This window comes from Trametes versicolor (genome assembly GCF_000271585.1).
Source record: "Trametes versicolor FP-101664 SS1 unplaced genomic scaffold TRAVEscaffold_11, whole genome shotgun sequence".
In the NCBI taxonomy this organism is placed as follows: Eukaryota; Fungi; Basidiomycota; class Agaricomycetes; order Polyporales; family Polyporaceae; genus Trametes; species Trametes versicolor.
In genome coordinates this window covers 2,232,639-2,253,966 of record NW_007360331.1, presented here as the reverse complement: position 1 = coordinate 2,253,966, position 21,328 = coordinate 2,232,639, and the positions used below count along the sequence as shown (strand labels likewise).

The window sequence follows — 21,328 nt, the reverse complement described above, 5'->3', positions numbered from 1 at the left end:
CAAGACATGTATCAGGAGTTCGCACAGGATGCCTAGCAGTCAAGCAGAGAAGCACGCACACCATCTGCTGCTGATCCTTCTGCGTCGGTTGACGCCGCCGTATCCGCAATGTGTATGGAGCCTCGGCGAAAGGGTCCGTTGTCCGGCGACAACCGAATGACATGAATGCACAACTGCGTCCCGAGCGTCCTTGATCGCACCTCTTGCGCTGCGGCCATGTCCGAGGGGACGCTGGCAATATCGACGGGGCCCGAGGGGGTGGTGTTGCTGTCAAATAAAACGCCTTCCGGGGATGGCGCTGCGGCGTATCAGCGCGCGGGGCACCACCGCGCCCTATGTCGCGCCGTCCGCGCTCGCAACTACTCTGTCAAACCTGATGGTGTAGCGCAGTAAGGCGGAGGCATGACAGAACAATCTACTCACTAGGCACGACAGCACGTCAGGCTGCCACCGTTCGCCTTAATTTCTGTCTGACGCAGGGCGGTGTGTAGCCGATGGCAATCCCTGCAGTCATCTTGAACGCCGAGCTCAATCCACGGGCGAGCGGCGCCGTTGATTCGACTCGCAATCTGTCAGTCTATTGCTTCCAGTCGTGACGGAGTCTCCAGGTCCATGTGCTGATCCTCACTTGGCTTGATAGTAAGGGTCGATCAGCTTGATCCTAGAGGAGCACGTCAACGGAGAGTTGCAACAAGGCTGAAATGTTCAAGCTGTGTTCGCGACAGCGCCGGAGGTCCGAGGAGCGCGGCATTTGCCGGTGCTGCTACCCGCCGGACCGGCCGTGAGGGGAATATACCACCGCCGGAGCGGTGTCCGGGGTCTTTACAATTTGCTGAACGGGCCGCTCGAGCTTTCGTCTGTACTTCTCGTTCCGCCACTACAGACGTCTCTGCTTTTCTGCTCTCTTGCTTGGACTCTCGAAAAAGCTAGGATCATGGTACGTTCACAGACCAAGCATATGCTGTATCAGGACTGAGTCGTCCGCGCAGGTCCGGGCAAAAAAGACGCGCAAATTCGCTGCAGTCAAGCGACTGCTAAACCCAAATGATATCCGACTGTGCGTTCCTTTGCCAAATTATCTCCGGTCACGTCCGAACGGCGTTCTTGCAGGAAGGAGAACCAGCTGAAGCAGCAAAAGAAGGAGGAGGCGGAGAAGGCGAAGGCCGTGAAACGAGCGTGCGTCCTATTCCTGTCTTGCACGTTGGTCGAGTCTCACTTCATGCGCTGCAGTCCCCAGGTTGCGTCGTCGCTATTCCTGCAACACAACTCCGCCCTTGTTCCGCCATACCGCGTCCTCATCGACACCAACTTCATCAACTTCAGCTTGCAAAACAAATTGGAGCTTATTGGCGGCATGATGGACTGCCTCTACGCTAAATGTAAGCTTCTCCGCACGCCGTCGCCGCCCGCATCCCGCCTCATGACCGCGTTTCACGAAGGCATCCCGTGCGTGACCGACTGTGTCATGGCCGAGCTCGAGAAGCTGGGGCACCGCTACCGAGTTGCACTGAGGTAAGTCACTCCCCCTGGTCCGGAGACTCGTCCGCCGCTGACACGCGACCAGGGTTGCGCGAGATCCGCGATTCGAGCGGTTGACATGCTCGCACTCCGGGACGTACGCGGACGACTGCCTTGTGCAGCGCGTGACGTCGCACAAGTGCTACATCGTAGCGACGTGTGATCGCGAGCTGCGGAGGCGGATACGCAAAATCCCTGGTGTCCCTCTTATGTACATCGTGCGGCGCCGCTACGCCATCGAGCGGCTGCCGGACCAGGGCGCGCCGTCATAGTTCATGATATGGACATCGGATTGTCATGTTTTGCTTCGCGTTTGTAGCCTGTAGCTGTGAGTGTTTTCGTCGCACTTGCTTTGTGCGCACCGCTGATCGTTATGTCGCCTGCAGGTATCTAGTCTCCTCGTTGTCGGTTCCACCATAATATTAGCGAGGCATTGTAGCCGACATCCCATGTTTATTCATTGGAACGTTCGCCCACAGAGTTTGTTTGCATCCTTCGCGTCTATGGGAGCAGACGTGGGGATGATCTCACTGTGAGAAGACCCCCTCGGTGTGGGTGTGGGTCGAGTGCAGGCTAACTGCGCCCTCTTACAATCACAGGGACGGCGGCCCAATAGAAAGCGAGTGGGGTTTTACGTCTACCATCGATGAGCTCTCAGGAAGTGGGCGGAAACGCAGCGTGCGCGGCGGCCGGGCCTCTGCACCCATCACGAAGCCGTCCACCCCTCGATGAATTACGGCTGAACATGACGGGGGCTCGGCTCACAGGAACGTCATACCGCTAAGGTTTTGGCTGGAGAACAGCCTGCAGGAATGTCTTGGGGCACAGTCTGATCCCGGATATGCTCCGTGGGCATTCCACCTCGAACGTCTGCCGCGCTTACGAGGGGCTCTAGCGGACCGATTGTTGTCAACGAAGAGCGACCTGCTGGCCAGGCTCGGGCGGATCTTGCGGAAGCCCTGTTTATCTGGCGACACCTACGTACGGTGGGCTTCGGGGGAGGACGATCGTCGCTGCTATCGTCTGGCGGGCCAATGGTGAGTCGCAGTGGCCCTGGATGTATCATGTCATTTTTGCACGACTTATCGTCAACTTTAGATTGTCCCTTGCGCAGCCGGGCATGATACGGACACGGTCGCTTTTAGACTGTGCGAGCGGGTTGGTGTCGTCGGTGCTTCGGCGCACTACGGTGTTGTAATTCAATCGAGTGCCTTGGCCGAAGGCTCGCCGGAAAATGATTTTTCCACAGTGGCGCAGGCGCAACCCTAACCTTGGCTGGGTTCGCGTCGGTGGCGCGTACATGAGCAAACAGAGACAAATAACGCGACGCGTGAATGCCGCAGTGACGCGACGCGGTGGCTTGACCAGTTACCACGACCATCTGTCTCTGCTCTCTCTAGCACGCGCCATTCGAGATGGGAAAGGAAGACGATATTATTGCTGAGGGTTACCAGTACCAATGGTCCCCAAAATCGGACTTGTCACTCACGGAATTTCTGACGAAGGTTCGTAATTAACGGCCGCTCAGGCGCACTTTCTTCGCAACAGACCGACCAGATCGCTATATGACTAACCTCTGCGTGCTTCTCTACTTGGTTCTAGTATAAATCCTCTATGGTCCAGAACGACGGAACGAAACCGGTAATACATGATTTGCCAGTACTTACCCACCGGTATAGCTTGTAGCTTACCGATCGTGGCTGGCAGTGGCTTTGGGTTCACAAGTCCGACACCGCATCGGAGGTCAAGGGTGTCGAAGAGGCCGTGAAGGAAGCTTCGGCGTTGCGTAGGTCCTTGGTCGTACGGAGGCCAGGTTCGCCGCTAAACGTATCCTCAGTATCTCAGATCACGGAGCGGGTCCAAGAGATTCAGGTATAGTTGGAAGACGTTATCTCTGCGTCCGATGTTCGGCGGGCTCGGCGTATTGATTTTAGGTTTATGTAACAGGACGATGCTTCCATCCCTATACGCTCCAACAAGAAGAAGGGGCTCAAGAGCAAGAAGGAACTGCGCGAGGAAGTATGCTCCTGTTGGTAACCAGGGTACGCATCCCTTGGCTGACAATCCGACCGCAGGTCCAACAAGGGGCATCCGAGAAACTCAAAGACATCGCCACGAAGCACGGCTACGTGGTCGGGAAGTGGTGCGTGGTGTCATGGGTCACTGATGATGCCAATCGATCCGCTCACGCTGTCCCGAAAAGGCTCATATTTGCCCAGCCAGACAGAGTCGATGCTCTCTGGAACTCTGTAGCCAGTAAGTCAGGCATTCCGAGGCCGGATCTAGTTCTTAGATAGGGGCACACAGCTTCTCTTGTATCAGGGCCCCTCTCGTCCACGAGCGCGTATCGCGCGAAGGTCGCTACCAGCCCGCAAAACGACACGCCCAACTATTCCCACCTCGTATGCGTCTACGTACCAGATGTGTACGATCAGCCGAGCGTCACGGAGGTTTGTGAATGTCTCCATAAATTACAAAGCAGCTCACCTTCCGTATCAAGGTGATGAAGGTCCTGCTGCGCAATCATGGTCTGAACCTCATGGGCGTCAAGTCCGATCTGTACACCTCCATAGGCAGGCACTACCAGCGCCCTCACCGCCTCACTAGCACTGATATCTTACGTCCTTCAAGGTATCGACAGCAAGCATCCGAGCGGAATCCCGTCGACGGTGACTCAGGCAACCTGTGCCTGTCTTGTCGCACAAGCTGACGTGCCCCATCATCCGCACAGGTCTGGAAGAATACGGCGCTCATGAAGGATACGGAGATTAAGGCATGTCCTCCGCGCTCCGGTGTCAGCTATCTGCTCATAACAAGGGGGCGTAACAGGCACTCAAAGAGGAATACTTTGCGGAATTGAATGCCGCCAAGACTACGGCTGCGGAGGAGACGGCCGCGAAGAAGGCCGCTGCCGGTGAAGCGAAGAAGCCCAAACCCAAGCTCAAGAAGAAGGGAGGCGACGACCCCTTTGCATCCGACGACGAGGATGGCGAGGAGAAGGCGGAGCCCGAGGTGTCCGCTCCTGCCGCCGTGAAGGGCAAGAAGCCGGCGCCAAAGAAGAAGGCTGCGGCCGATGCTTTCGCATCCGACGAGGATACGGCGGACCCGTCGCCTAAAGGGAAGGCACCACCCAAAAAGCGGGGCGCGAAGAGATCGAAGGACGCTGACGAGGACGGATCCGAGGATGAGGCCCCGAAGAAGAAGAGGGGCAGGGCGTAGTTCCACCCGCTGCCACACCCCGTGGCAAAGACGACCCGCGTGGGTCTCTGGTAAATTCCGTTATATTCCTAGTACCGCATGCTCCGTGTTCTTGTTCTCATGCTCTCGCTGATGCTTTGTCTACCCCGTTCGGATAGTTCATTTCCTCCTTAATGTGAGCTGGATTAACTTCCGCGCTCGTTGCTACAGTTACGGAATGCTGATTGCCACGCGCTACAGACACACTCTAACGCCATTGTCGAGAGATCGCACTGCCGCAGCGGCTGTCGATGCGGGCGTATCTTGCGCTCAGCTGCTACCGGGCGCGCTCTATGACGCGCCGTCGGACCGTACGACATTCTACAGCGAGATAGCGCCACGGCAGAAGTCTAAACCATCACGGACGGGGTGCTGCGGATACTTTCATTTGGCGTTCATTTGAAGGGTGCAACGTGCTCGGCACGGGATACGACCGGTAGATACCGACACGGCGACACCGCTGACTGAATCCTAAGACACCCTCGGTGAGCGCATTCTGTGCTTTCATAATTGTCTCATGGGCCCTCCCAGCCGCGCGCTGGCACCTATGGCTGAGAACGCTCTGTTCGCTCACGGGGGCTCATTGTCCTTCCGTCTTCCTCCCGACCACGACGACCGCCCCGTCAAGCTTGGCCATCAGGATGTCGACCCCGACCACGCCGATCGCCTCGTTCAAGCGCATGCCGCTGCCGCAGCGCTGGCGTCCTTGGAGCCAACCCGTCGACGAGTCAGTCGTGCGCAGAACGACTTGTGGGCTTTTGAACAAGGTGGCCGGTGCTACGTTCGACGCTATCGCTGGACGCTTCGTCGATGTGGTCGTGCGCGCAGAGCGGAGAGGAGACGCGACGGCTGTGGAGGCCTGTGCGGGGTTGATTGTACAGCGGTGTGTAGCAGACCCCCCTCGCCTTAACCTCTATGCCAGGATGGTCCAGCGCGCGGTAGACGAGGCTGAAGGAGAAGATCTGCGCTGGCGGGGCGTGGATCCGTACTACCTGGTGAACCCGGCAGCGTCCCTGCAATCTACCCTTAGGACTGCTGTGTTAGACGAGCTGCAACTTGCGCTCGCCTCGGACGGTTCGGAGGACGCTTTGACCTTGGCAGCCTTCGTCGGAGAGCTTCTCACTCTCGGCGTCCTGAGCTGCGGTGACGTCCAAGACCTCGTCAACCTGCTCTTTACGGAGACCGGAAAGAGTTCCGACCACCACTGTATCGCCCTCTGCCGAATCCTCCGCCGCGTTGTCTCATCGACAGAGGCATCTCCGATAGTTGACGGGCTCTCCTTGGTGGAGCATATCGAGAGTGTCCTCGAAGAGGATACGATATCGCTCAAAATTCGATATATAATGATGGTAAGTTTATTCAAGCGTCCCCGCTGTTAGTGTTAGCTAACGTTTCGCAGGACATGCTCGACCAATGCTTGTACCCCAGACCTCAGGATGTCTTCTCTTCCGACCTGCAGCGGAGCGAGGTATACGGCCTCCGCGATGACGATGACGAAGAGGACAACGTAACGAGTCTGCCAACGCCCCTCATGCTGTCCTCGAACGAACCCCTCCCCATTTTCGAGCAATGTCACAAGGAGGCCAAGGCCGTCTTCGCATCCAGGGATCTGCGCCGCGCCGAGAGCTTCTGCAAGTCATTACGGACCGGGCGGCGCTATCGCTTCGTACGGGCGATGGTGTCCGTCGCTCTCGCAGGCGGCGATGACGCGGACGCGAACTTCGTCGCTACCTTCCTCTCCGAACCTACCTCACGAAACCTAGTGGACACGGCTGGAGCGCTGGCGAAAGCCTTCGAGCCCGAGGTGGCTGCGCTCGAGGACACCGTCCTGGACATCCCCTCTGCGTACCGGCTTATGGCAATCATACTTTCCGCAGCCGCGCTGTCCCAGGAGGACCTCGAAGACCTCGCCTCTCGGATCATCGTGAGGGAGAATGCGGCGCGCGAACTTCTCTTGGACGAGGTTGCGTCGCTCAGCCTAGCTCCTGCGGACGAGACATTCCGGCTGAGCGCGGTGGTGGAGGAGACGTCCGAGGATGAGGCACCCTCCTCGGAATACGCCATCGCCTACTAACGAGTCGACCTGTGTTTGGTACATTCTGTACCCCGTGTTGTAGTTTCAGCTGTCTGGCGAGTGATGTTGTTAACTTACAACATCTCCAGGGGGAACCATATGTTGCAAATCAGACGCGACTCAATCAGGCTCTCAGATTGTCGGACAGAGCCATGTAGATATCATTGACGTCACAACTATCAACCTTCAAGCTTCAACCTTCAAATTATAACCGACAGGCAGTGGAGCACATGACTATGATACAGAATATGATTTCAATGCGTAGAATAACGATCCTCAGAACAAAACAGCAATATGAAGTCCAACTGGGTTGCATCAGTCCCGTCAAGACGCGGCCTCCTCGGTATCCGCGGCAGGCTTGTGGCCGTTTGACGTGCTCGCGCGGACGCGACGCCTCTTGGGCTGCTCCGAGGCCTCTTCAGCCGGTGCCTCGCCGTTCTCCTCGGTCCTGGTGCGCTTCACGCCCCTCTTGCCGCCCTTCTTCCGCTTCTTCTTCGTCTCAGCCTCGTCGTCCTCCCCTGACCCGTCGCTTTCTGCAACCTCCGGCTTGTAGGCAAGAGCGTCGACACCAAGCCTCCGGCTGCGTCGCGGCTGCAGCTTGCGCGATTTTGACGTGGCAGTCGAGGGACCAGCGTTCTCTTCAGCGACTTCAGCGTTGGCTGCTTCGGACGCGGCGGGTGCTGCTTCCGGAGGCTGCTCCATTGAGACAGATTCCGGCTCGGCGTCGGCGTGCACCTCCTTAACTCGCTTGGTGGGCGGCGCTTCGTCCTCCAGATCGCTTAGATCGCTGCCGGAGAGCGATCCCGACGTCGCCAGACTACCTCTTTGTGACAGCTTTCCAGCGGTGCTGACCGAGTCGCCGGAAGTGGACACAGACGCTTGGGAGGGTGGTGCCATGGACGAAGAGCCCTTCGCGCGAGACACGCCGCCATTCGAGAAGGCGCGCGCGCTGATGGACTCTCTCTGCTTCAGCTTCGCGCGATGCGATTTCTTCTTTGCCTTGAGTATGACACCGTCGTCAGCGCGGGGGATGTAGAACACCTCCTGTTCGCGGAGCAGATCGACGCCGACGAGCTGGCGCAGGATGCCGACCACATATGGGGTGAAGTTAAGGGACTCGACATCACGGATGAGGCGCGGGATGTCCTCAGCCTTCACGTATCCTTGATCCTTGATCTCCTCGTCCTTCATGAGCTCCGCGTTCCCGCCGAGGGAGCAACCGGGGACAGCAAAGAGAATGCGAGGGCCGTCCTCTTCCTCGTCTTCATCCTTCAAGACGCTGACGGTATGGAAGCGGCAATTCGATCGAGTGACTGGTGAGCTCGTCGAACTCATGGCAGGGGCCTTAGACGGCACGGGTTGCGAGGAAGGGCCGGGTTCAGCGGACGCACGCTTAGCCACGACGCTCAACGACGCAGGAGGTTCGGACGGCTGCCGTTTCTGGACCACGAGAGCCGCCGGCGCCGGGGCCTGGGGCCGGCCGTGATGATGGTGTAGGATGCCATGCGTGTGGATGAACGGCGGCGGAGGGCCATAGTGTCCGTTACTGGGCAAAAGGCGATCGATGGTCGGGGAGGGCTGCGAGAGACTAGAGTATGCGCTGGGAGCGTTGGAGGCCACAGAGGACGCTCGAGAGGTCCCGCGACTGCTCGGAACGAGCATCTTCTGCGCGGCTGCGGATGAACCTCCGGACGTGCTCTCTGTAGAGTGGCTGTGCGCAACGGAAGCGTTGTCCGCATCGTCCTCATCTGATTCAGCTGTAGCCTTTCTCTTGCCCTTGCCTTTGGCCTTCGTTGCTCGTGTCTTGGCCACTTTCTTCTCTACGTGATCCATGAAGGCATTCTGCACTGAGCGTGAAGTCTTCGACCGCGTTAGCCTGGGTATTCTCGTAGCAGGAGCAGCCGTGCCGCGCTTGCGCTTCAGTGGCCGAACCTCATCGTCTGCCTCAACAATGGCCGGCTCTTCGGCAGGAGAAGAAGCTGTTGCAGCCTCGGCAACTGGAGAGGCTTTGTCCTCGGGGGTCGGATACGACAATGCTTGATCAGCAGGTTCGCTAGGAAGATGTTAATATAGTGGCCAACTCGTCACGAACAAGGTAGTGCTTACCTGTCCAGAGCCGCTTCAGGAGCGGGTAAGACATCTTCAGAAGGCTTGACGAGTTCTGGCTCGACCGACGACTTAATTTCGCGCCCGTCGTCCCCTTCGTCGATGCTCTGTTCCGCCTTCTCTTCTCCAGCCTCAGGAACGGTAGCCATCTCCGATGCCTCCGTGGTGGCCTCCGGCGTGACTTCTACTGACAGCGCATACTCCGGGTCTTCTTCTCCTTCGGCATCCGCATCGACATCCGTGTCAGGAGTGGCATCACGTTGGTCGGCGGCGAAGTCCACGGCAGTTACACCATTCTCGTCTGCCGGGTGGCTATCTGTAAGACGTTCGGTCTCCGCTTGATCATCTTGAGTAATGGGCTTCACGAAGGGGACTTCTACGAAACACGCATCAATAATGGCATATAAGGAAGAACTAACGAGAGCTCGCGCACCTGGAGATACCTCTCGGGAGCTAGAGATGGAGTCATAGTCCTCTACAAGTTGTTCTGCAGAAGTTGCTACGTCTTCCGCAGTCGGTTCGACAACTTCTTCGATAGGCTCGACATCCTCCTCGGCAAGTTCGTCTACCTCCGGAAGGTCGGACGGGGCCTGTACCAAATCGGTCTCGGCTTCCACAACCTCATTGGGCTCCGACTGTGCTTCACTCCTCACACTACGAGTTTTAGGAGACGATTCGCCCTCAGGTGTAACAGAAGCTGAGTGTCCATCCGTTAGCGGGGTGAACAACCCACTCGGGCTACGCGTGCGTGTCTCTGCCGCGAGCTTGCGGAACAGCGGGTGCAGCGCAGCGTTCGCGGGGAGCGAGTTCGCATCGTGCCCCTCAGCACTGGGCGACGACCGCGCCGGCTCCGGGCTCGCGGGAGAGCGCGGCGTGTGGGAGAGACTGGCGGGGTCCGGCACGTCCGGATTTGCCGATATCGGGGGTGGGAAGTCGGACGACGAGCGGGTGCGCTCGAGCGCGGCGGGGGCGGCAGGCACCTCTCGCTGCTCGGACTTCGCGGTGGGGTCGCTGGCTTCTCCTTCGGTGTCCTCGGGAGCGGGATTGGGAGAGGCCTCTTCGATGAGGGGTTCACGGCTCGTGTCAGACGGTGCCGCGTGTGGAGAGGCTTCACCTTCTTCCAACACGACGTGTTCAGGTTCCTAAGAAATAGACGTCAGGGACTGAGCGACGGCAGGCACGGACAAAGGAGTGGGCGGACCTCAGTACCACGGCCTCCAGTGCTTACTTCCTCCACAAAGTACTCGGTGGTGACGAACACCTCAATGGGGTCGTGCACGGAAAAGACGTCGATGTTATCCTCGGGCGGGACGGACGACCTTATGTCGTCGTCGTCTTCTGCCTCGACGATCACCTCGGGCTCGGCAGCCGCGGGCATCTGCAGCTCGTCTTCACCAAATACTTCCTCCAGGCCCACAGAGTTCCGTGCTGGGTCCGAAGTCGCTGTGAGAATTTCGTCCTGAGCAAGCGAGCTCTCGGCGACAACTATGCCCGGGATGTCGAGAGGACCCGGAGCAGCAGGGATCTCGAGGGCAGGTGGTGCTTCAGCGCTGTCGAGCGCGTTGATCTCTTCCATCTGAGCAGGAGCAAAAGCACCCGCAAATACGGGGAGGTCGCCAAAGTCCAAGCCGGGCGGACTAATGGGCTCGAACGATGACTGCAGGGTGAATGGTGCACCCGCTGCGTTCATGTCGTAGATCTCGTCGAATTCGCTATACAACGTGGAGGCGTCTGTAACAACTAAGACGTGCTGTACACGAGACCATAAGTGGAGATGCTTACCGTTGGCCGTGTCCAGTTCGGGCAATTGCGGCTTGTCCTCCGCCGGCTCTGGTTGTGCCTCAGCCACTTCGATCGACACCGGTGGTTGCTCTGCGGCGGGCTCCAGATAAGCTGTGGCGGGCTCTGGGCTAGGCGCGAGCTCGTCTTCTTCGTCGTCGCTGATGTCAAAGACCTCTCGGTCAAGGCCCTCGATGTGCCCCGGTCGCGTCGCGACGCGTCCAGGAAACGCGGGAGGCCAGTTCCAGTCCACATGTGTCCGGAGAGTCGCGGACGGAGGGGACGGCGAGCGCTCGTCGCTCGACCCGTCTTCGTCTTGACCGTCTGCTGCGTGGGCTTCAAGGGCGGCCTCGTCGGCGTCTGCGTACAGGTCGTCAATGTCAAAAGGCCCGGGCGGGGGCGCGTTAGCCACGTCCGCCTTGGCTTCAAGTCCATTCGAGATCCCAGGGATGAACAGACCGCCTTCGTCTTTCGGTGTAAGATGTGAGGGTGTAGCGCCGTCTGCGGGATTAGGGAGGGCGTCACCGCCTGCGTAGAAGTCCTCCGCGAAGTTGCGCGGACCCTCCCAAGGGTCGGACAAGTCGGGTGTCTGAACTGGTTCGTCTACGGGCAGTTCTTCTGCGGGGTCGACCTCGGCGGGAAGCGTGTGAGGGTCTGCATCTTCGACGGTGGTGGTGGGCATGTCTCCACCGTCGTAGAAGTCTTCCGCATATTTCTTTGGTCCATCCCAGGGGTCGGGTAAATCGGGTGTTTGCATTGACTCGTCTGCAGGCAGTTCTGGGTGGGGAGAGAGATGAGCAACGTATACCTTGTGATAGCGCACTGTCGTACCAGCATCGTCCTCAGTGGGAAGGACATGAGCATTTCCGCGCTCGGTGCTGGCAGGTATATCCCCACCCGAGTAGAAGTCCTCGGCATAGGTAGCGGGGCCTTGCCAAGGATCTGCAATGTCGACAGGCTCTGCGCGCTGCTCGCGAGGTGGAAACGCTGGAGGCAGTTGAGAACGCGATGCTTTGTGAACTCTCAATGGGCTTACCGTCCGCCTCTTCCTCTTCCTGCTCCTCGTCCGCTTCCTCTTCGGAGTTCTCTCCCTCGTCTGACTCCTGAACTCCAAACTCGACAGTGGCGGGTTTCCGCTGGAATCGGGCGGGGACGGCACGCTCCTCCTCCTGCTCTTCGGGATCCTCCTGCTCTTCATCAGAGTCGAGAATCTCAGTCACTTCGTGCGCGTAAGAGTGAGCTACGCGAGACGGTCCTGCAGCGGGGCTGCTTCGTGGAGATTCGTCGACGTCGTCCTCAGACCCGGCATCGCTACCCTCGGCCTCCTCGTCATAGTCTCCCGCAACCGCAGCCACGCCCTCATCTTCGACACCTTCGTCTTCGTCTTCTTCGTCGGAAAGCAGGTCGATTACCTCTGCCTCACCGACCCGCGGTGCTTCCTCCTCACTTTCCTCACCCGACCTGCTCTCCTCGTCGGAATAATCCTCGCCCGAGTACGTCACGCCCCAACGGTCTTCTTCATCTGAGTCCTCCTGGACTGGAGGCGCCTCCGCTTCAAGATCTTCGTCTCGGGCGCGTTCCTTCCCTTTAGCCAAGCGACGCGCCTTCACCTCCGCGAAGGAGTCCTCGACGCCTTCCTCGTCGGTTGGGTGCGACGGTGCGAGTTGTACCGGCAAAGGAGCTTCTTCTCTGCCCAGTGCGCGCTTCAGCGCGCCAGTAATGTCGCCGATCCACGCGTCGAACTCGGGCTGGGTGAACTTGTCATATGGATTGTGAATGGGCGGGCGCAGGCCCTTTTGAGTGCTGCGAGGTGTCGGGTTGGGTGCGCCGGGATACCTAGGGGTTGAGTACGGACTCGCCATCGTCGGCGTAGTCTCGCGCGAGTGCGGATAGATGTGGTGGCGGAAAGAACAAGAGTTGCTGCACTCCGGAGGTGAGCCACAATGCGGGGATCTGAGATTAATTATATAATCAGCCATGTGGCTTTTTAATGAGCGCCCTCACTCTTAGCTCTTGCTTAGCTCCTCCGCTCACCGTCTTTCCTTGAGCTTGTCCTGTAATTGTTCTGGTTGCTTTCTGGCGAAGACTGTCTACTGAGAAGCTCAGCGGCCACCTAGAATATCCTGCTTATTTCCGAATGCTCAGGTCGATCCTTACGTCGACCACACGCAAGTGCCTACGCCCTACACATATACGAACTCTGCGAACACGCATGGAGCCGAAATCTTTGGACTGGCAAGCCGGCCCGCTTGTGTGGATTGACTGTGAGATGACGGGACTGGACCCGAGGACAGACAGAATAATCGAGATAGCTGTAAGTCATTCCGTCTCTGCGCGGAAACATAGGCCAGACTCTCGCAGGTTCTGATCACAAACGGGAACCTCGAAGTCATGGACGAGGGGGTCTCTTACATTATCCGAACGGATAAAGAGGTGCTCGACAAGTAAGCCGTATGCGTTTCGCCGTCATTACTGAGGCTGATACCGCGTTTAGGATGGGTGACTGGTGTCAAGACACACACGGCGCGGTTCGTGCTGATCACTTGGCCTTTCCAATTGTTACCTGATATCATTTCCCTAGAGTGGCCTGACCGAAGCTTGTCTCGACTCGCCGTATACGAAGGACTTCGTAGAGCAGCAAGTGCTCAACTACATCAAGCGATGGATACCAAAGGACCGAACTGGCGTACTCGCAGGCAACTCGGTACACATGGACAGAGCTTTCTTGGTTGGTGAGATGCCCAGCATCGTGGACTGGCTTCACTACCGGTAAGTCCGGCCTTACTTTGTGATGTGATAACAACTAACGTGTATCGTGCTGCAGGATAGTTGGTGCGCCGCTTTTAGGGTCCGTCGTATATACCTCACTAAACATATCATTTTCATTTTCATAGATGTGTCGTCAATAAAAGTACATGAAAGAACATTACTCAACTACGTGGGCTAATCTAATCTTCATAGGAAATTGCACGTCGTTGGTACCGCACATCATCGCCTTCCACCCCTTATCAGGAACCTGCCCACAGGTGTGCCTCGACCGACTTCTACCATGTTGCAACATGTACCTTAGCTTACCATATCCACCACAGGGCTCTAGACGACATTAAAGGGTCGATACGAGGTAAGTGACGTTGGACGCTACGCACATTGACCCCACATTGACGATTCCGTCACAGAACTTCAGTGGTACCGGAAGAATCTCTTCCTCCCGCCAAATTTGGCACCGCCGGTTGAGTTGGGTCGTCGGTACTGAACCCCTCTTATGCACGTTGCCTCCGATGTCGCCGCGAAGTGTATATCGATCCACGCGCAGACGACCACCCTCCCATGTACGTGCGACGAAGATCACACTCGCAACAGTCTTATGTGCGTTTTCTCAGTAGATTACATGTTGACATCCCGCAGGAAAGCCGTACAACCGCCCCATACACAGTGGAGCTTGACGAGGGCTTCCTCATCCAGGTGTGGCTATAGCGAGAATCAGCAGCTTGACATGTATGGACTCTGTCCCGAAGAACTTCCTTTTGATAGGCAGCGCGGCGTTCATCGTCCATCCGAGTACCTCATCTCATGACCATGGCCTTCTCCCTCCTCCTTTTTCGTCCCGCATCCGAGATGGGCCCAACCTCCGGTCATTCAACCTTCTAACTAGCGCGTTACCATCCAGTATTCGTAATTTCTGGGTGGTTGCACGCTCGACCTGCTCCAGACGATGCCTCGACGACGACTCCAGAACACCAGCTTACGGCAGCACGTTGGGAACATGCGGGGAAATCATTCCCCACCCCCGCCAGCTGCCCCCGCACTCACCTCGCGAACGCCCCCCGCACAAAGCCAATCACCTTCAATCACGCACGCCCACGGGCCCGTCTTCTCGAGGCCTCGACATCAACACCTATCGCAGGTGTCATGTATGGGCGCCGCGCTATCCAGATGCCTATCTAGGCGACACCAGTGAAATTCTGAACATAGTCCGTCCATACCAGGCAAGCGGCGGGACGCAATTGAGTAAAGCGGAGACGTTTATCCGAGAATGCAGGGCGCGGAGACGAACGTCATTGATTCTGAAGGCGGCTCGCCCGAGGTTGAGCCTGCATGCTCGACGTCGACCTGGGCACCGAACATCTCGGAGGAATGGGACAGGAATAGCGGCTGATTGAGGCTGCGAAGGTCGGTGCTGCTTTGTGGACAGGGACAGGATGGACGCTTTATGGGAGTCTCGTTCAGCGTTCAACCTCCGGCGATGCTGATGCCTGAGGCCTGAGGCCTGAGGTCTGAGCGGCAAGCTACAAAGTTCGAAACGCTTCTCGTCCTGCTAAAAAGGGAGCGTGCTGAATCGCTAAAGGCAATCTCAATCTCGATCGCCGGGTGCCTTGGGGGTGCGCCCCAAGTGAAGCGATATGCTGTTCAACGACAAGGGCCGTCGTGCAGCAACACAACGAGCTTATGGATTGTGGCCAATGACTGACAGGCAGCGCTGCGGCACCTCAAGATATGGTAATTGGTATGGCGTACGCTGTTAAGTTCGGTTCCCGGTTCTACTCGGTACAACGCACGAGGGCCTGTCATAGGACAGGCGCCCGCATATATATACCTCACTCCTCTACCTACAGTGCCTCAGTTGGTTCCACGCCTTCTGAGGTACGTATCCCCCGCTATCTTCCCCCTAACGTTCACCATACTCATGTACCCCGTCAGTCCCGTCTGACCAGTGTCTAGGTACATATCAATGAGTTGGTTCCACGCCTTCTGAGTCCCGTCTGACCAGTGTCTAGGATCTAACAGGTTATGAGCTTCCTCGTTTGATCCACGACGACCAAACACCTAGACTCCAGTCAAGACCACGCTCGCGTGAACCCCCGCACCCACAGACGTGTGCATTTCTCTTTTCGCGTTTCCCCCGCGCTCGTTGCTACTTTCCTCGTCTCGCTCCCCTCGTCGTTCTCGACGACTTCCACACCGTCGGCGGACGGTTCGTTTTCATTCCTCTTCACATTTTCAACATGTCACCTTCCTCCGAGGAGGCCGCGATGATGGAGTCCGTCACAGCTCTTCTTCTGGACGACACACCCCACCCCGTCACCGCCACCCCCGCACCGATCGCTCATGCCTCGGCCGCGGCGGAGCCTGTCGACCCCGATCTGATCACGCGGACTCTCATCCCCGCGCACTTCCTCAGCAAGATCGCCATGGATGAGCTCCTCGACCTCACTGTCGGGAACTACATCCTCTGGTCGCGTCGCGTCTACGACACGCTCTCCCTCTGCGGTGACCTCATCTCCTACGTCGATCCCCTGTACACTCGCCCGGACCCCGTCGCTCGGCCCGCGAGCGCTCGCGCCTGGACCGCCAACAACCATCATGTCCTCTCGTATTTGCGCATCCAGTGCTCTGCCGACGAGCGCGAGCATCTCGCCGACATCACCCTCGCGTCCGAGCTCTGGACGTTCCTGCACGATCGTCACCAGAACCGCGGCCCGCACGTCCAGGTCCTTCTTCTCCGGGACCTCCTGCAGCTTCGCTTCGACGACGCCAAGCCGCTCGTGCCCCAGGCCCACCAGTGCATCACGCTCTGTCGGCAGATCATCACTATGGGCCCCCTCAATATCGACTCTCTCGCGAAGGTCGCTCTTCTGCACATGATGCGCGACGGTCAGATCCACATCCAACGCTCGATCGCCGATGCTCTCGCCCGCGCCACTGTGGCTGCTCCATACACCGTCCCAGACATCATCAAACGTCTCGAGATGGAGCAGACTATCCGCGCCGATACCAAACCCGGCTCTGGATTGACTACGGACCTCGCTATGTCCGCGCAACCCCAGCGCGGCAACGGCCGCGTTCCCAAGCAATGCAGCAACTGCAAGCGTCAAGGTCATGTCACCGCCGATTGCTTTCAGCCCGGTGGTCCTATGGAGAAGCGCCGTTCCGAAGTCGAGGCTCGTGTCGCCGCGCGCAAGGCCGCGCGTGCGGGCACTGCTCCTGCCGCTGCTCCTGCTGCCGCTTCGTCCGGTCCGCGCAAGTTCTTCGACGCGACCGGAAAGGCTTTCTTTCTGACTACTGTCGCTCCTGCTGGCTCTTCTGAGGTCGCCCACTCTGCCGCTTCAATCACTGAGGTTCTTGACGACGGTCCCACTCAGCTTCCGTCTGACGACATCCCTCCTGAGTGGCTCACTGATCTGGACACCTTTGGCGACATGCAGTACGAGTCTTACCTCGCCACCGCGGACCCTTTCCATGTCTCTGCGGCCTGGGACTCTGCCTACGCCGCCACCTCCGCCACTGTGGAGCCGTTCCTCTTCGATTCCGGCGCGTCGACGCATCTTAGCCCCGTCCGCGAGGATTTCTTCGAGCTTTCCCCCATCGCGCCCCGCGGCATTCGCGGTGTCAACGGCAGTGTCATCTTCGCCACAGGCATTGGCAAGATTCGCCTGTCTCTCGGCCGTGGCAAACATCTCATTCTTGACCACGCCCTGCACGTTCCCGCCGCCTCTGTGCGCTTGATCTCTGTCCGCGCTCTCTGTGACGGTCCGCACGGCTATCTCGTCGGTTTTGACGCTACTGGTGTCACTCTCCGGAACCGCAGCGGCGCCGCTTTCTTCCGCGGCACTCGCGTCGGCAAGGGCCTCTATTCCCTGTCTGGCATTCCTCCCTCCATCGAATCCGCTTTCGCTGTCTCCCGCGTTCCGACTCTCGAAACCTGGCACCGCCGTCTTGGACACGCCAACTACCGTGCAACGTACACCGTCGCGACCCAGGCTCGCGCTGCCGGTACGCCCGTTAACCTATCCCTCCTCCCTTCCAAATGTGACCATTGCATTCTGGGCAAGCAGACTCGCTCGCCTGTGCCTAAGGTCCGGGAGGGGGTTCGGAGCACGGAACGGGGGGCGACCTACTACATAGACGCGACTGGGGACCAATGTACCCGGTCTGCCAGCGGCAATATCTGTTCCCTTGACATAATCGATGACTTTTCGTCTTTCGGCTGGGCTTTTCCTCTCCGGTCCAAGGGCGACTGTTCGTCGACCCTTCGGACCTTCCTCATCGCTCGTCGCGCGGAGGGTTGCCCTGTTCGCCGCATCATCACGGACAACGGCGAATGTGTCACGAAGGAGATCAAGGCCGTCTGCGCCGAGCTGGGTGTTCGTTTCGAGTGGACTGCCGCGGAGACCTCCGCTCAGAACGGAAAGGTCGAGCGTGCTCATCGCACCTACCTTGGCAAGTCGCGCGCTATGCGCATCGCCGCGAAGGTTCCTGAGAACCGCTGGGACGAATTGTACGTCACCGCGTGTTACCTCACGAACCGGACCCCCTCTTCCTCTCTCCCTCGCGGCGTCAGCCCCTACGAAGCTTGGTACGGTTTTCCTCCCTCTTTTCGCCACATTCGCGAGATCGGTTGTCGCGCTTTCGTACATATTAATACTCACAACCCTAAACTTCGCGCCCGCTCTTTCGAGTGCATCCTTATTGGTTACGGTTCTAATTCCAAAACTTATCGTTGTTATCACCCCTCTACTCATCGCGTCATTTCTTCCTATCATGTCTCTTTTATTGAGTCTCACGAGTCGTCCGCCGCGACTCCTTCCGCGTCACCCCCTTCCGCGCCTCCGAGTGCCCCCTCCCCTTCCGCTCCTGCGTCTTCCTCTTCCCCCTCTCCTCTCATTATCTCCGCGCCCCCTTGGGAGGATGATCCCGTTTTCGTACCCTCCGTTCCTCATACCGCACCGTACCCACCCCCCTCTCTTCTTCCTGTCGTGCCACCTCCCGCGTTGCCCGCCGTTCCACCGGCGCTTCCTCTCCCCGACGCGCCCCCCCCTCCTCACGTGACCGCGTCGTCGGTGGCTGATCCTTTAGCTGTCCTTCCCGCTGCTCCCGCTCCTGCGCTACGCTCTTCCTCTCGCGCTAGGCAACCTACTGAACGACGTGCTATCGCTGATGGTCTCCCCTGGGTTACTGCTTTGGAACGCGCTGTCGCCGACTGCAAGGCGAGCTCTGCTCGCGCCGCCGCCGAACGTGTCGCTCGCCACGACGCTCGTGTTGAGGCTGACATCGCCAACTTCACCGATCTTGATTTGGCTCTCGCTGCTTCTCTTCAACTTGACAGCAACTACGAAGGCGACCCCACCTCCCTGAAGGACGCTTTCGCGAGCCCTTTCGCCGCCGAGTGGCGTGCCGCCCTCGACGAGGAGTTCACCTCCATCAAGGACCTCGGTGTGTACAATCTCATCCCGCGTTCATCTGTCCCCGACAAGCGTCGCATCATGCACGGGAAGCCCGTCTTTCGCCTTAAACGCGACGAGAACGGCAATCCCGTTCGTTTCAAAGCGCGCTGGGTCTGCAAAGGTTACGAGGCCGTTTGGGGCCAGGACTATTATAGTACCACCTCCCCGACGATGCGCCTTGAGTCTTTCCGCGTGCTCGTGCACCTCGCTGCCTCTCTTGACTGGGACTTGCATCAGGTCGATGTTAAGACTGCCTTCCTCTACGGGACTCTTCCCGACAACGAGATTTGCTATATGGAGCAGCCTCGGGGTTTCGAGATGCCCGGCAAGTCTGACTGGGTCTGGGAGCTGCGCAAAGGCTTGTACGGCATGCCGCAGGGCGGCCGCACCTGGAACCGGACCATGCATGACCACCTCGTCGCTGTCGGTTTCTCTCGCGTTCCCAGCGAATACTGCCTGTACCACCGGACTACCGCTGAGGGCACCGTGATCACCGGCGTGCACGTCGACGACTTCCTCGCCATCGCCAGCTCTCCCGCCGCCGGTGCTCTGTTCAAAGCCGACCTGCGCCGTCAATGGAACATCTCCGATCTCGGCGAAGCGAAGTTCTGCATCGGCATCGCCATTGCCCGCGACCGCGCTTCTCGCACGTCCATGATCTCCCAGACGGCCCTCATCGACCGCATCGTCTCCCAGTTCGGCCTCTCGGATGCCCACCCCGTTCTCACTCCTATGGAGACCGACTGCAACCTCTCCCGTCTCCACGACTCTCCGAAAACTGACGAAGAGAAGGACGCCGCGAGCACTTGGCCCTACCGTGCTCTTGTCGGGAGTCTCAACTACGTCGCGGTCGGCTCGCGCCCGGACATCTCTTTCGCCGTGCAGCAGCTCTCTCAGTTCCTGGACTGCTACGGTCGGAACCACTGGGAGGCCGCCAAGCGCGTCGTCCGATACCTGAAAGGCACTCGAACTCTCGCCCTCCACCTCGGAGGTTCTCGCGCCGCGTTCCTCCTGGGCTACACTGACTCGAACTACGCGCGCTGCGCGGACTCGCGCCGCTCCGTCGGCGGTTACTGCTTCTCTCTGGGTTCTGGGATGATCTCCTGGGCGGCACGTAAGCAGCCTACTCCGAGCGGCTCTACGACCGAGGCTGAGTACATCGCCGCGGCGGAGGCTAGCAAGGAGGGCGTCTGGCTCCGCAGCGTTCTCCTCGCCATCGGACACGAACAGACCCGCCCCACGCCCCTCGCCGTTGACAACAGCGCTGCGGTCACCCTCGCCGGCGATCCCACCCACCACTCCAAAACGAAACACATCGACGTTAAGCACCACATTATCCGCGACTACGTCGCCACCGAGCAACTGCACGTCCACTGGATCCCCACTGACGATAACGTCGCCGACATCTTCACCAAGCCCCTCGCCGGCCCCAAGTTCACCATGTTTCGCGGGTGCCTCGGGCTCCGCTGAAGGCCAGGAGGAGTCTCTCTACGCTGAGGAGGAGTCTCTCCACGCTGAGGAGGAGCCTCTCCGCGCTGAGGAGGAGTTTCGGTTGTATGGAGGAGGAGTTCTGTTTCTCGGTCTTCTCCCGGTTGCGTTCTCGTTTCGTTTCTTATGCTTCTCTCCCCCCCACACCTTGCTTCTCGCCACGTCTGTGCCATACTACCACTCCTCGATATTCACACTGTCTTTCATTCTCTCCCCGTTCTCTCTCTCCCTTTACTCTGCGTTGATATCCTCGCTGAGGAGGAGTGTTAAGTTCGGTTCCCGGTTCTACTCGGTACAACGCACGAGGGCCTGTCATAGGACAGGCGCCCGCATATATATACCTCACTCCTCTACCTACAGTGCCTCAGTTGGTTCCACGCCTTCTGAGGTACGTATCCCCCGCTATCTTCCCCCTAACGTTCACCATACTCATGTACCCCGTCAGTCCCGTCTGACCAGTGTCTAGGTACATATCAATGAGTTGGTTCCACGCCTTCTGAGTCCCGTCTGACCAGTGTCTAGGATCTAACATACGCCGTGCACAGCTGATTACAACTGCTGTCGTTCGCTCATGGGCTACAGAGTGCGGTACGCTCCTTGCCGTTGTGGTGTGGGCATTCATCCTCGATTCCCTGTGTTGGCTGACTTGAACTGTCAACATAGTCCGACGTAATCCGAGCTCTCGGCATCGGCTAGGAGCGGCTCGCACCCATATCTACGTCCTCCGCCACTTGCCCAACACAACCGAAACATTGGGAGACATGGCGACGCGCATGGATGCTGCCTGTGTATGACCACGGTGAGTTTGATGAACTCTGAACCTGGAAGGCTGTAAGCCGCACAAAGAGAGGTCTTCAGTCTGTGAGAGAACGACTGTGATTGCATAGTACTGTACCTGTAAGCC

General features: G+C 58.5%; 6 protein-coding genes across 6 annotated transcripts; 5 read left to right on the top strand and 1 right to left on the bottom strand.

Moving 5' to 3' along the window:
• The first annotated feature begins 871 nt into the window (after positions 1-871).
• Positions 872-1,991, top strand: TRAVEDRAFT_173711 (Fcf1-domain-containing protein). Its single transcript, XM_008045059.1, has 7 exons — positions 872-937; positions 990-1,057; positions 1,111-1,176; positions 1,231-1,379; positions 1,440-1,512; positions 1,565-1,846; positions 1,905-1,991. The coding sequence occupies exons 1-6, from the start codon at positions 935-937 to the stop codon at positions 1,788-1,790; spliced, it is 585 nt and encodes a 194-aa protein (XP_008043250.1). The 5' UTR covers positions 872-934; the 3' UTR covers positions 1,791-1,846; positions 1,905-1,991.
• Positions 1,992-2,933: 942 nt separating this feature from the next.
• On the top strand, positions 2,934-4,971 carry TRAVEDRAFT_154380 (uncharacterized protein; the record flags this gene model as incomplete). The annotated part of the gene is made up of 13 exons (XM_008045058.1): positions 2,934-3,023; positions 3,121-3,159; positions 3,226-3,304; positions 3,356-3,390; positions 3,466-3,537; positions 3,594-3,661; positions 3,722-3,774; positions 3,826-3,968; positions 4,019-4,091; positions 4,150-4,187; positions 4,250-4,291; positions 4,348-4,891; positions 4,957-4,971. The coding sequence occupies 12 exons, from the start codon at positions 2,934-2,936 to the stop codon at positions 4,735-4,737; spliced, it is 1,122 nt and encodes a 373-aa protein (XP_008043249.1). The 3' UTR covers positions 4,738-4,891; positions 4,957-4,971.
• Positions 4,972-5,396: 425 nt separating this feature from the next.
• TRAVEDRAFT_132644 (uncharacterized protein) lies at positions 5,397-6,829 on the top strand (the record flags this gene model as incomplete). Its single annotated transcript, XM_008045057.1, has 2 exons — positions 5,397-6,104; positions 6,155-6,829. 2 exons carry the CDS (start codon positions 5,397-5,399, stop codon positions 6,827-6,829), a joined length of 1,383 nt encoding a protein of 460 aa, XP_008043248.1.
• A 190-nt stretch (positions 6,830-7,019) lies between these two features.
• Positions 7,020-10,730, bottom strand: TRAVEDRAFT_60703 (uncharacterized protein). Its single transcript, XM_008045056.1, has 5 exons — positions 10,718-10,730; positions 10,137-10,666; positions 9,369-10,077; positions 8,936-9,311; positions 7,020-8,882 (listed from the first exon to the last, which is right to left on the bottom strand). The coding sequence occupies exons 2-5, from the start codon at positions 10,623-10,625 to the stop codon at positions 7,154-7,156; spliced, it is 3,303 nt and encodes a 1,100-aa protein (XP_008043247.1). The 5' UTR covers positions 10,626-10,666; positions 10,718-10,730; the 3' UTR covers positions 7,020-7,153.
• A 2,003-nt stretch (positions 10,731-12,733) lies between these two features.
• On the top strand, positions 12,734-14,137 carry TRAVEDRAFT_31389 (ribonuclease H-like protein). Its single transcript, XM_008044460.1, has 9 exons — positions 12,734-13,028; positions 13,076-13,158; positions 13,209-13,242; positions 13,296-13,483; positions 13,539-13,546; positions 13,609-13,625; positions 13,676-13,740; positions 13,804-13,835; positions 13,891-14,137. The coding sequence occupies exons 1-9, from the start codon at positions 12,852-12,854 to the stop codon at positions 13,965-13,967; spliced, it is 681 nt and encodes a 226-aa protein (XP_008042651.1). The 5' UTR covers positions 12,734-12,851; the 3' UTR covers positions 13,968-14,137.
• Positions 14,138-17,427: 3,290 nt separating this feature from the next.
• On the top strand, positions 17,428-17,766 carry TRAVEDRAFT_82142 (uncharacterized protein; the record flags this gene model as incomplete). The annotated part of the gene is made up of 1 exon (XM_008045055.1): positions 17,428-17,766. A coding segment is annotated over one exon (339 nt), but the record flags the coding sequence as incomplete, so codon positions are not given.
• Between the last annotated feature and the right edge of the window lie 3,562 nt (positions 17,767-21,328).